The sequence below is a fragment of the Babylonia areolata genome, chromosome 18 (genome assembly GCF_041734735.1).
Source record: "Babylonia areolata isolate BAREFJ2019XMU chromosome 18, ASM4173473v1, whole genome shotgun sequence".
Classification (NCBI taxonomy): Eukaryota; Metazoa; Mollusca; class Gastropoda; order Neogastropoda; family Buccinidae; genus Babylonia; species Babylonia areolata.
In genome coordinates, this window is record NC_134893.1 from 39,281,230 (window position 1) to 39,295,082 (window position 13,853).

At 42.1% G+C, this 13,853-nt stretch overlaps 1 protein-coding gene across 1 annotated transcript in view; it reads right to left on the reverse strand.

Moving 5' to 3' along the window:
* The window catches only part of LOC143292754 (alsin-like), a 44,213-nt gene extending 31,621 nt beyond the window's left edge, over nt 1–12,592 (reverse strand). Inside the window, 6 exon segments of the mRNA XM_076603298.1 lie at nt 225–299; nt 1,091–1,187; nt 3,327–3,438; nt 4,439–6,238; nt 8,377–8,666; nt 12,456–12,592. Coding sequence (XP_076459413.1) covers nt 225–299; nt 1,091–1,187; nt 3,327–3,438; nt 4,439–6,238; nt 8,377–8,665 — 2,373 coding nt within the window. The 5' untranslated portion in view covers nt 8,666; nt 12,456–12,592.
* Nucleotides 12,593–13,853: the final 1,261 nt, after the last annotated feature.

A 13,853-nucleotide genomic window follows, 5' to 3' on the forward strand; every position in this document is an offset into this window, starting at 1 on the left:
CACACACACACACACACACACACACACACACACACACAAACTCTCCAAATTATGCAATGACTTTATACAGCATGCAGAAATGATGGCAACAATGCAATTCAAGTTAGAGCAACTTGTTGCAAATGACCTCACTTAATATCAAAACAAACAAATAAAAGCATGCTCGAGTGTCTTCCTGTCATGAACGACTATACGAATAACCTGCCTGTAAAGTCTGTGATTACCTTGATCCGTGATGGGCTGATGCCCGTCTCTGTGTGTCCAAGCTGACCATAGCTGTTGGCACCCCAGGCATACACCTGTGTAAGTTCAGAACCCTCATGAAATATAACAGTCAACTGAGAGGTGAAGAATGAAAGTGACCAATACAAATGCAAATTTATGCATGCATGCTTGCGTGTTGTTTGTCCTTCAGATTCAAAGATGACACACATAACCCACACACACAGACAAATCAAACTAAATCAAATTAAATCAAATCAAACACACACACACATACACACACACACACACACAAACACACCCACACATTCCTACAGGTCTGTGCGTCACATTTTACAGAAAGACTGCTTCTGATGACAGCTTATTTGGGGCATGAAAATTCTAGATTGCTTTATTTTTCTCCTTTGAGCCTTCATAAAGATCCGAGAGAGACATGCATTCGATGAGGTTCACTCCATCCTTTCATTATCAATCCATGACAATGTCCACTTCTTTACAGTGGCTGTTTCAGTGGTTCTTAGAGCTAATGATTATGGAGGTAAGGACATCTAAGGCTATATATCTTGTGTTGCCTTTGCCAACTTTACCCAGGTATAGCCATTCTCTGTCAGTTCTTTTTCAACCATTCGCCCTTACCAGTCGACAACTACTGGCTCATCCTGACTGACTCAGGTGTTTAATGGCAACTTACTTTCAAGCATGTGGTGTTTAATCAAATCAATCTGATATCACTTTCACTTCATTTACAGGAAGAGGGAACTGTATACATGTAAAGAAGAAGCCCAAGGTACAAAATACAAAGCAAAGTTTCATACACTAACAAACTTAACTTTGGACCACACATCCTTTGGAGATCTTTGTCACTGACCTGAGAATTTGAAGTGAGGGCCAGGCTGTGGTTAGAACCTGCTGTAATTTTCAAAGTACATCTGCCGTTCAACATCTTCACACACACTGGTTTGTTTCTGGAAATGAATGGAACAAAAGCAATATATGACGTAAATATACTTTGACATAAATGTCAAACTGCCAACAGACAAGTTTTACAACAGTTTCACATAGTTTTAACATAATTCAAACCAGTTTTCTTGAAAGTAAGGAATGAGCTTCAACTTTCAAGTCAAGTGTGTGATGTCTGTGTACAAGTTTGATGATGATGATGGAGTCTCCCGTCAGTCCGACGGATGAGTAGGCAGGCAGGCTTATCTGTCGGTGCGTGTCCTCATATGGTTGAAGAGGCCAATTCTGGATGCGCAGCACTTCCCACAGATGTTGCAAGGGAAAACGTCTCCAGAAGTTGAGCCCTGCTTCCTTCGCTCACGCTTCTCCTTAATGGTCAGCGTTCTCTTGTTTTCAAAAGTCTTTATGCCACTAGAGCAAAACATCCTCCAGCGAGAGCGGTCAAGGGCATCAGTTTCCCAGGAAGCGATTTCTATGTCACAGGCTTTGAGATTTGTCTTCAAGGTGTCCTTGAAGCGCTTGCAGGGTCTTCCAAGTTCACGGTGGCCTTCCTTCGGCTGGCCCTATAAAAGGATCTTCGGGATCTGTCTGTCATGCGGTCAACGTGTCCTGTCCAGCGTAGCTGGCACTGGATCAGCAGGCTTTCGATGCTGGGCAGGCCGCTCCTCTCTAGGACCTGGAGGTTGGAGACCCTGTCTTGCCACTTTATGCCAAGGATCTTTCATAGGCATCTCCTCAAGTTGTTGAATGTGACGGCGATACGTCGTCCATGTTTCACAGCAGTACAACAAGGTGGTCAGCACAACAGCTCTGTAGGTTTTGATTTTGGTGCTGAGCCTGATACCTTTGTTGTTCCACAGCCTGTTGTTGAGTCTGCCAAAGGTGGAGCTGGCCTTGGCGATGTGCAGCGTCACTTCTGTATCAAGGGCTCCGCTGCTGCATAGGGTGCTGCCCAGGTAGCAAAACTTGTCGACTGACTTGATCTCTGTGTCATCGATCTTGATTGCAGGTGGGTGGGAGGCACTGGCGTTCTGTGAGCTAGCTGGTTGGTACATGGACTCGGTCTTGCTGAGGCTGATAGTGAGTCCAAAGCGCCTGCAGGAGGTTGAGAACCTGTCCATAATGAACTGCATGTCCTCCAAGGTGCGTGCAGCAAGCGCACAGTCATCAGCAAAGAGGAACTCTCTCAACAGTGCCTCAAACACCCTGGACCTGGCATGGAGTCACCGCAAGTTGAAAAGTTTGCCATCTGTGCGAAACTGAATGTAGATGCCCCAGTCAGTCTTGGAAGACATCAATCAGCATGGCAGAGAAGAGAATGGAGAACAGTGTGGGTGTCAGGACGCACCCTGCTTTGCTCCATTTACCACAGGGAATGGATCCGACATGTCAGTATTTTCCTGTACTCTCACCTGCATGGCATCGTGGAATGACGCAATCAACTGGATTAGGCTCTCTGGGCAGCCAAACTTTAGGAGGATCTTCCACAGACCACGGCAGTTCACCGTGTCAAAGGCCTTAGTCAGGTCTACAAAGACCCTGTGGAGCTCCTTGTTCTGGTCACAGCACTTCTCTTGCATCTGGCATATGGCAAACACCATGTCACATGTTCCCCTGCCTGAGCAGAAGCCGCACTGTGCTTCAGGGATGATTGTGTTGGAGACATGGTCAACCAGTCAGAGAGATTCCACAGTGGTTTTCACAGGATGTCTTGTCTCCCATCCGTTTGTAAATATGAACAACTGAAGCATCCTTGAAATCCTGGGGGACCCCCCCTCTCTCCCAGATAGACTGGAACAGGGTGGTCAGCTTGTCTGTCAGCACCTCGCCTCCATACTTGTAGATGTCGGCCTGGATTCCATCTGCTCCTGGTGCAGCTAGCAAGTCATTGACTGGTGATTCCAGTCTGGTAATATATATATATATATATATATATATATATATATATATATATATATATATATATATATATATATATATATATATCGTGTATATATATGTATGTCTGTCAGTCTGTGTGTGCACATATGCACAGGCTAGTGCATGTGCGTAAATGCACAAGTTCAGGTACTAAAATGCAAGCATGCATGTGACCATGAGTGGCACAATGAAGCGAGCAGCAGGAGCAGCCACAGTGCACCCACCTGCTGAGCTCATCACCCAGTCCCAGCTGTCCCTTCTGGTTGTTTCCCCAGGCCCAGACCTCCGTGTCCATCACCACTTCACTGTGGGCTGGCTCCGCCTCACTCGTACTCTCTGTTCAGTGTCAACATTCTGTACCACATTAGCTGCCTTGATATACTGCACCATCAGTGTCTTCATCAGCAATGCTCACACACTTATATACATTTTCATATGAAAACAATAATGCTTTTAGTCTTACTCTTCTGTCAACAAGTTTCCTAAGATAAAATGAAAGAGCTGTGAAAAGTGTAAGAAACCCATTTTGTCTCGTGAAGAAATGTGTTGGACCTTTGTGCTGTCTCAGAGGTTACCCAGCATTTTGAGACAAAATGGGTTTCTTGCACTTTTCACCCACATGGCACAAACTATGTACATGCCACAAATAAGTATTAATCTGGTGGAAACTTAAGGATATAATAATAGATAAAATTAGCATTCAAAATTCTCTATTCTGTTTGCAGTTTCGATTGCCAATTTTATAGTGAAGGGAGTTCAAGGATGTAAGAAATATACAACTGGTTATTACTCTCAAACCAACACATAACAAAAATATTAATGCCAATGGGGCAGGCAAAGAGTAGGAGCACTGAAGTGAACGAGAAAAGAGACATCAAGCTCTGTGAAGACAGAGAAACACAATAAGAATTACATATAGATTATTCAATATCTGGTTTCAAAAATGAATATGAATCTTAAGACAAGCTTATTATTAAACAGTTTCAATTTATTTTCAGTTATCCGATACTGGGTCCCTTTATGGGCTGATTCTGCCATATTTATTATTTCCAAAGAAGATACCAGTGCTTGAATTCTAAATGGAAGAGCAGAAGCTTGGAGCAAGGTGTAATCTCTAAACATATAATTATAAGATGCAATAAAAGTTGACAAATCAGTAGTTTTATATGTGGAACAGCTGAACTTCACAGCAGTCCCAAGAGACATTGTAGGAAAATCATCACTTATCTGAAGTGAAGGATGGAATGATCACTGACAGATAAGTGTTATAGCATTGTGTTTTTACAGTTCTGTAAAAATGAGAAAACAGTTATCTTAAGGACAAGCAAAGACCAACCTTTGGAGGCTCCTGCAGAAATCCTCCTCTGAATATTCTGCTGCTTCATCTCCAGAGTGCGGAGCGACTGTCTGCCTGGCTCTGGGCAGGATTCTGACAGATGGGAAGAGGATGACAGAGAGGGAGGGGACTGACTGGACCTCTCTTTCTCTGAAGACCTCCTCTCCGGAGAGAGGTCCAGGCCAAACTCTAAACTGCCACAGCTGTCACTCATGACACTGGTGGTAAGAGTGGAAGAGGCACTAAGAGCCTGATCCGTAGCAGCCGCTCCTGCAGCAGACATGTCTCCCAGTTCCATGTTCTGCTGACCTACCAAGGAGTCCATGGTACTCTGGATGCTGTTCACAGCTTTCGACGTCATGGTCCTCACTGTGTTCATCATGGATGAAGAGTACGGCAGGAAGCTTTTCCATGACGACTCTGTTGTTTCTTTCATCGGGGAATCGTCACGGCTAATCTCTTCAGCGTTCTCGTCTTCAAACTGGCGAGCTAAATAGTCCCGAGCCTGGCTCTCATCCACAAAGCTTTTTTTGTGAAGAGAAGCAGCACTGCCTGAAGATGTTCTGTTGCATGCAGACTCCACAGATGCCGACCTGTCCATGGCAGTGACTCTTTCCTCGTACTGTGCGGGAGTCTGTGCTTCTGATTCTGACCGACGTTTCCAGACTTCTCCATCAGACTCCACAGACACACTTTGCTCAACACTGGGTCCACTGGCTGCCTCTGCAGAGCTCTCCCCTTGTCTGGCATCTGCACCAACCTCTGGTACCTGGCTGGATGGATCAGAGAACACATCAGAAGTGTCACAAGTAGATCTCTTTGAAGCATCTGGGTCTGGAGTGTTGTCTCCTTTCACAAACTGTTTTTCATTATTTCCCCCCATTTCATTGGCATGTCCCTTTTGTCCTGAAGATGACTGCTGAGAAGGTGATGGGGCCGAATTAGACTGGTCAGGGACTGTAGCCTCTCCTTCAGCAGAAGTTACGCTCTTTTCATTACTGCCCGGTTTTGCAACGGTGACATTTTCAGACTGCTCATCAGCTGAACTGTCAACATTCTCTGTTCCCAGAGCACTGTCTTCACTGTCTTTGTCTGGGGACGGACGTGTGCATGAAGAATCTGCACTCTCTGAGGGTCGGTTTGAAGCCACTTTAAGGGATGCAAACCCCTCCCCTGAAAGACACAAACTGGTATCAAAGCTCAAGTTGGAATCATCTGCCTGGCATTCATGCTCATTTTCAATGATACATGTGTCATTTGAGTCAGTGTAGGTATAAATCTCCTTTTTGCATTTCGCACACATGGAGGGATAATGTTTTTGGGTCACAACGTTGTCCTTGGACACTTCTCTACTGCGTGCAGGAGAGGCTTCAGGCTTGGGAGAGCGGTCCGCTTTCTTCAGCAGGGCCAGGCTGTGGCTGTCTCCACAGGCCACCATCAATACGCGGCGGCCAATCAGTGACTCTACCCTGCGGGGCACCGGTGCATGCACCAGTTCCTCCATACCCAGCTGCTCCCCACACCCCCAGGCCCACACCTCCTCCTGCACAGACAGGGCCAGAGTGTGGGTGGCGCCACAGGCCACGCTGTCGATGGGGGCGCGGACCTCAGGGCGAGGTAGGCCGTGCTCACAGAACCCTTCGTGGATGGCGATTTTCACCTTGGTGGGGACGACAACTTTGTCCAGCGACCCTGTGCCGCACTGGCCATCAGAGGAGTCGCCCCAGCAGTAGACATCGCCGTCAATGGTCACCGCCGCACTGTGGCTGCGCCCCCCCGCCACAGCCACTATCTCTTCATCTGAAATACACAGAAACACACACACACACAAGACATTATTTGCTGTTGGTCAATGTTGGGGGTACCCCCGCTTCATATGTTTTCTCTTGAAATTATAGCTTTTGAAAAATAAAACTGAAATAGAAAAAATAAAAATGTATGAACATGTATATATATATATATATTCAGCTAGCACACAGGTAAATATAAGGTACACTGGAACAGATCCAGACACTTCCTCAATTCACCTTGTGAATGGAGAGAGTTACCACTCTTTACTATTTGTTAATCATTTCATCTCCTGGCCTCATTGTTTGTTTAATTTCCAGGTGAAAAACCACCGAGGCAACCATGTGTTTGTTCTGTATTGTCCATGTGTTCTGTGTGGCTTGTTCAGGATTAAAGAGGCTATGCCAGTCTTGAATAAAAACTTATTTGTGTCTGCACATTTTTTCTGTCTTTGCTGCTGTCTGCACATGTCAGATGATCGGTATAAGGACAGGCCTGGCGCTTCCTTTTTTGAGGAAGTGTCTGGGTCTGTTCCAATGTACCTTTCATTTACCTGTGTGCTAGATGAATCAGTAGCGTAAGCAGCACTGACTTGAAGTTGTGTACCTTGTGAATGGAGAGAGTTACCGCTCTTTACTATTTGCGTACACACACACCCGTGCGTGCACATTAGCACAACTGAGTTGTGAAGTATTGGAAGAAAAAACAATCTACTTGTTTACTGTGTCAAACTGAACACTGTTACATTTTTAATAAGCATATACAAATATGTAAGATACTGCTAAATAAATGTACAACCAAGGTTCTGAAAAATACCAACACATAATGAATACAAAATCTATTTGCGTGTGTGCCTCATGTCTTATAAATCTTAAGGTGTCAAGACAAATAAAATATATTCTACGACTATTCTTATTATTCTATTCAACACTCCCACCCTCCCCCAGCCACACACACATACGCTAATAACAAATGAGTCTTAATAATTATAAGAATGGACAGTAATCCTGTAGGAGGGTTCAGAATAAGCAGTTATTTCATTTGATATTCAGATGATATTCTATTGTGAAAGTAATGATGATCACTAATTTAAAATCCAGCATATTCTGTGCAGGTATACCCAGGAGATATTTTTTATCAATTTAATTATTGACTTATTTATTAGTACAGATCCTTTTGAATGGGTCCACAGTCTTTGAGGAGCATTCATTGTTTGTATGGCTATGCGTCTTTTTTCTATTCATTTATTTGCTTTTCGTTGGTTGGTTGGTTGGTTGGTTTTCTTCTGTATATGATAATTTAAAAAAAGAAAAAGAAAATAAAAATAACAAATGAGTCTTTTTCATGTTGTTCCTTTTAGATCTGTACTTGAAAATTCTGATCTTTTTTTTTTTTTTTCAAAAGACAGCAGGGGGAAGCTAATAAAATATTCTTTAGGAGAAAAAAAAAAAGCAAGCAAGCAAAAAGAGAACCAATGAAGTTTCTGAGCATGTAAGTTCTCAAGCCTGCCTGTGGCAGTATGGTGTAAACTGATCTGTTCAAACAGAAGCCTTGATCCCAATGCACTGGCAAGGTCTTGGGGTGTTTGTGCAAATGTGTTTTGTTGCCTATTTGATAACACATGATGTGTGCATACACATATGTGTGCGTGCATACATTCGAGCGTGCATGCGTGCGTGTGTGTCAGAGTGTGTGGCTCTGCATGCCCTCAAGCAATGCAAATGAAACTATCTGTTGAACCATACCATATCCTTCTAAATTATACAGATTTATCTCGTGTAATGATCAACCCTTGTCTGCCCAATAAAAAAATGTTGTTGTTTTTTTTTAAACACATAGCACACATATTAAACTATCACTTCAAGCAATAATGTTATGTGACATGAATCTCACCCTACCTGAATTCTCTGTCCAAATACCCAAACATAGATACAATCAGTTTTGCTCAGCTGATGCTTTGATTCTCACCATAACCAAATTCTCTGTCCAAATACCCAAACGTCTATGCAATCAGTTTTGACCAGCTGACTCTTTGAATCTCACCATACCTGATTTGTCTGTCCAAATACCCAAACATCTACACGTGTAATCAGTGTTGCTCAACTGACTCTTTTCTTTTTCTTTTATCCCTCACTTCCTGCCACACTCACCTGACAGTGTGTGGATCAACAAGGGTTCAGACTGCGCATGGCCAACCAGCTGCTCTCCCAGTCCCAGCTGTCCGTGGGCGTTGTGGCCACGCCCAAACACCTTCCCGTTCTCCGTCAGGAACAGCACGTGCCCCCCACCAGCGGCAATGCTGCGGATCTTGTAGGGGGACAGACAGGGGTAGGACTGAATGGAGAGGTCCCCAGTGAAGCCCTTCCACCCGAACACTGCAGGGGGGGCCGAGGAGGCGCCCTGGTCTTCCCCCTTGTCTTTGTCTTGAGATGTTGCCATGCTTTGGGAAACAAAGAGAAACTTTTCTGTTTAATGTTTCAGAAACTTGAGAAAGCCATTGTTTTTGTTGTTTTGTTGTGGGTTTTTTTTTTTTTAACTAAGAAATGGTTGTAATAGCCATTGCTATTTCTGTTCTGATAATGGGGGTTGAGCAAAATCCATACTTTTTGTACTTCCATACTTGTGACAATCATTCATGTCTTATTTTCACAGCCCAATGGGTGTACAAATGTGTGTGTGTGTGTGTGTGTGTGTGTGTGTGTGTGTGTGTGTGTGTGTGTGTGTGTGAGTGTGTGCATGCGCACGCGTGTGAGTGAGTGTGAGTGTGTATGTGTGTGTTTGTGTTAAATGAATCATTCACATTCATCAAAGCTTTCAACAATCACTAAATCAGAAAGGTTTGTGCCTTTTGTTGAACACAACAGTGGTGTCAATCTCTTTAGGAAAAACTGTCAGTCCACTGAACAGCACTGTGTAACATGTTTTGCAGAACACACACAAAAACACCCAAGGTGGTTACACAATCTTTAGAATTAGTTAACATGCACATATCATACAATACATACGTAAACATTAACAGCCACAAGATCACAAAATTTTCAGATTCAGCTTTGAAGGAAATCAAGCAAAAATCCACAAACCTTGCTACCCAAACTCACTGATAATGAAAGGCAAACACACATTCATATGTAAATTTAAAAACCATCCAGCAAAATCATGCCTTGGACTGTATGTAAGAAAGGACATGCTAAAAAAAATATCAATAGTTTTAAAAAGACCCACCCAAATGTTTGTGTTTCACAAGTGAATGCACAAGTGAACTGAAGGGAGACCCGGATCTTAGATTAACACTGGTTGTGGTGTCTGTGTGTTTTTTTGTTGTTTTTTTTTGTGTGTGTGTGTTTTATTCTGTGTGTATGTGTATGTGTGTGTGTGTGTATGTGTGCCTGTTTGTGGTTGATGATAATGGCACTACTCCTCCAAATACTCCACACACGGCCACACCCTGCGGCAGCAGTCCACTGGGAGCTACCAATGTTAGGTCATCAAGAGACCACACAACAAAAAGAAGGCCATGCACTGCTGCTCAGTCACTCTGGTGGTTTTCAAAAGCACCTATTCTCATCCAACATCTGCAGGACACCACTTGCTAAACCCCCAAACTACAACAATAATTGCTTTGTCACAGAGCCAGACTGAGTGAGTTTCCCCCTGGAGTGAAGATCACACCCTATGTTCCTCCAATGACAATTACCCATAAAACTGATGACACAAATGACAGGAACACACTCCAAACATGAAAGTGAATGGGAAATCTACATTCAGATCACTATGCGAACACAGCATGAAAGGCAACCGAATTGGGAATAATTTTTTTCTCTACTGTCTACACTGGTGATGAATGATGCTGAGGAGGAGGATGCCACTAATGTGGTCCATTTGGTTAGGTACCACATATAAGACTGTACTTTATGCTTCCTTTCATATTATCTTATCTATGCATGAATCTTACAATAGAGATACAGACACCTGCAGTGACAGCAAATTTAAGCAGCACTCTCAAAGACGCAACCCTAATTTGGATGACCCTTTACTGTGCGGTTTAGTCCTCCTATAAGAGCCACAAAGGTAACCACTATATCATAGTGGCTGTTCACTTCACTATTTTTCAATAAAATAAATTTTTCCTTCTCTTCAGTGCCATGTACAATCTGCCTTGTGCTTCCTATCTGCCAGGTGGTTTGGGGGTTGCGGAGGGTAATAACTGACAAAAAATTCTGGCATGCAAACTACTGCAAGAAAGCATAAATAACCCATACTTTTCTGAAAGGAAAATAAACAGACTATCAAATTTTGATAGCACTTTAGAAGTTATTTCAACAAACAGATTAGTGTTGTTCAATTGCAACACATGCCTGTGCCATGTCCACTCACTTCATGCTCACTTTCAGACAATATCAAAGAGGTAAACAGTGACCAAGTTTGCTCACAGTGCAGGGGTTAGGGTGGTGAGCACTGTTCACAGGTTGGCCTGCAGATGATAGCTGTTTGATCAATCTGGGGGAACTTGTCTAAAACCATGTTGTACATGTAATTTTTCACGACTCACAAGAAATTCTTCAACCCCCTTACTCAATATCTCTCTCTCCCTCCCTGCCCTGAATAAGTGGACAGTTTGTCTTTGAGGTCAACTCTATGTCAGCCAATGAGCTCTACTCTAACTCCTGATCCACTTTCTCTCCTTTGCTGGCTACATCTAGCTCTCCAACTACACCCATGCCCCTCCAATCTGCAAATCATCAGTCTAACTTTTAATCACAGCTAGTGAATCATCCAAAAGATTTTGCCACACCTAACACTAAATCCACTGTCATCAATGTTTCTCCAACATCTTGGTTGACAAAATCTCAATTTTTGTTGCTGTAGCACACTGATGTTTCCAGCCAATAGGGTAAAGTTGTGATTCATGGTCCGCCATTTTGGAAGCATCATGAGTGGGGGGTATTGACAATAACGTCCAAAAACCATCATACAGACTAACAGAGAGTGACAAGGGTGTTGCTCCTCATGGATAATGAAAGCAGACATATCAAGCTTTCTGACTAGTGGTTATGGGAACACATCAACTTTAAAATAGAACTATGAAAAATCATGAAATAATACTGACGTACATATGTATACATCATCATGATGTGGCAAATAGCGAAGAATTTCTTCAGATATATATATATAGAGAGAGATATATATAGATACACAGATATATATATATATATACATATATATATATATATCATGGGACACTGAAGGAGTTAATCGAATGAGAATTATAACATTTACAAACAAAAAGGTAGTTAAGTGGTAATAATTATATATTAACAAAGTACAAAAGTATAGGAGTATTGACAGATTCCTGCACCAACCCACCCCACCCCACCCCACCCAAAAAAACCACCATTATCTACATGATTTATTTTGGGGAGGAACTTCCATTACACAGGACATATGTTGGTCTGTGTATACTGTATATTCAAACACTCGACTTTTGGCCACCATTCTTTCTCTGTCTCTGGACCTTGTAATTGGAATGAACTCCCCTCTTTCACTTCGTCAGGTCTCCACACTCAGCTATTTCAAGTTTGGCCTAAATAGACACCTCTTCCCAAAATAGCCTCCCTTCCCTGACACCTCCTTGTCTTCAGTTGTTTTGTTTTTTTCCCAGTTTTAGAGTTATGTATGCGTTTGAATGACTGGTTCGAAAGTGCTCTGATTTGTCTCTGCACAAGATTCAGTGCTATATAATTTTTTTTTTTTTAATGTGTGTGTAAATATGTGTGTATCACTGTATCAGTGTATGCAAGAGTTTCGCGGCTTATAAATGTGTGTGTGTGGCTGTGTGTTGTGTTGTGTTGTGTTGTGTGTGTGTGTGAGTGTTGAGAGAGAGAGAGAGAGAGAGAGAGAGACAGAGTGAGTGTGATTGTGTGTGTGTTGGAACTTGTCTGTGTGTACGTATGTTTATTATATACTCTCTCTCGAATAAACTAAACTAATGAATTTACTGCACTTAGGAAACAATTAACGGTAAATGTTTCAACACATGTAAGAGCGGTTTCATGTCTGCATAAACGTCTGCATAATCAAGTGAAGATCAGACGAGGAATGAGGATGTAGACGTCGAGTCAATGCACCGACAACCCTCACTCTGGGCGTTTTATGTCGGGTCCTTAACGGGTTGTCCTCGACGTTCTTTTCAGATATCAAAATCAAACCCAAAACCATAATAGAATTTTACCTTCTGTGGTCATCAACGCTGTCCAAGTAAGAACTTCCGCTTTCAACTCAAGTTGTGATACAGACTTAACATTAATGTTTACATGTGATCATCTCGTTAAGATCTCGCGGTTTTGAGATTCTGCGGGACGGTTTTTGTGCGGGTCCCAAACCCCCTCCCCCACGCCCCCTCCCAATAAATCATCAAACGCTAAAAATAGCGATCACGTGAGCTATTTCAACGTGTACTGGGGCGTTGGAGATTTCGACATCATTATCATACTACCGTTTACTATTATTGCTGAATATTAATTTAAAACTTTTTTTTTTTTTTAATAAGAACAACATACTGCTTTTTGCAGTTCTTTGTAGCATGCTTTGAACATTCAGTTCGAAGATTTAAGCGCCATTTCTATCACATCCCCAGGCAGTTCAATTTGTTACTTGTGTTGGCTACATGTGAAGAAACTGGTAACATAAATACATCACGATATGTGTCTGAAAACTGGAAAAATACATGTAGTAGTAGTAGTGTAGGGACTGGCATTTGCCTGCCTAAGCCTCACGGCCTTTTTTATGTCCCCAACATGCAGGTATACCAGGTTCATTCATTTAATATCTATCATTTTTATTTTATTACTTTGTTCGACTGCCTTTCTCCACATAGGCTGAAAATTACATATGTTCAAAAGCCTTGTTTGCTTGCTTATATATTATGTGTTATCGCGGGCCAAACTGATTTGAAGTGGCGTAAAGTAAAAACGATAACTGAATTTTTATAAATATATAACTGTTAATGTTATACATACTGTTCATATATAAAAACCATACAAACACGGTCGTATTATTTGAGAATGTATACCATATGGAAATCAACAAAGAAAGAAAACAAAAACAAAAAACAATCGTTGTTTCATATCAACTCATGCTGAGAGAGGGGGGAGAGTTGTTTCCCTTGACTCATGGCTAGACTACGTGTGTCTTGTATGGAATAATGTCAACATTAATTTAGTTAACAGATCGTTCGTCAGTGAAGCTGAGATATCGTTATCAGAGACTAGAAGTGAAAAAAAAAAATCAAAGCTTGTTTAATCTGTCAGTTATATATGGCTCATGTCGTCAGACATACACAGTTAGTACACACACACACACACACACACACACACACACACACCAGTATCAGTATCAGTAGCTCAGTCAAGGAGGCGTCACTGCGTTTGGTCAAATCCATATACGCTACACCACATCTGCCAAGCAGATGCTTGACCAGCAGCGTAAGCCAACGCGCTTAGTCACGCCTTGAGAAAAATAAAATAAATAAATGAAATAAAATTAAATTTAAATTAAAAAATGAATATATAAATAAATAGTAAAAAAAAAAAATGCAATAAAATAAATAGCAAAAATTCTTTAAAATAAT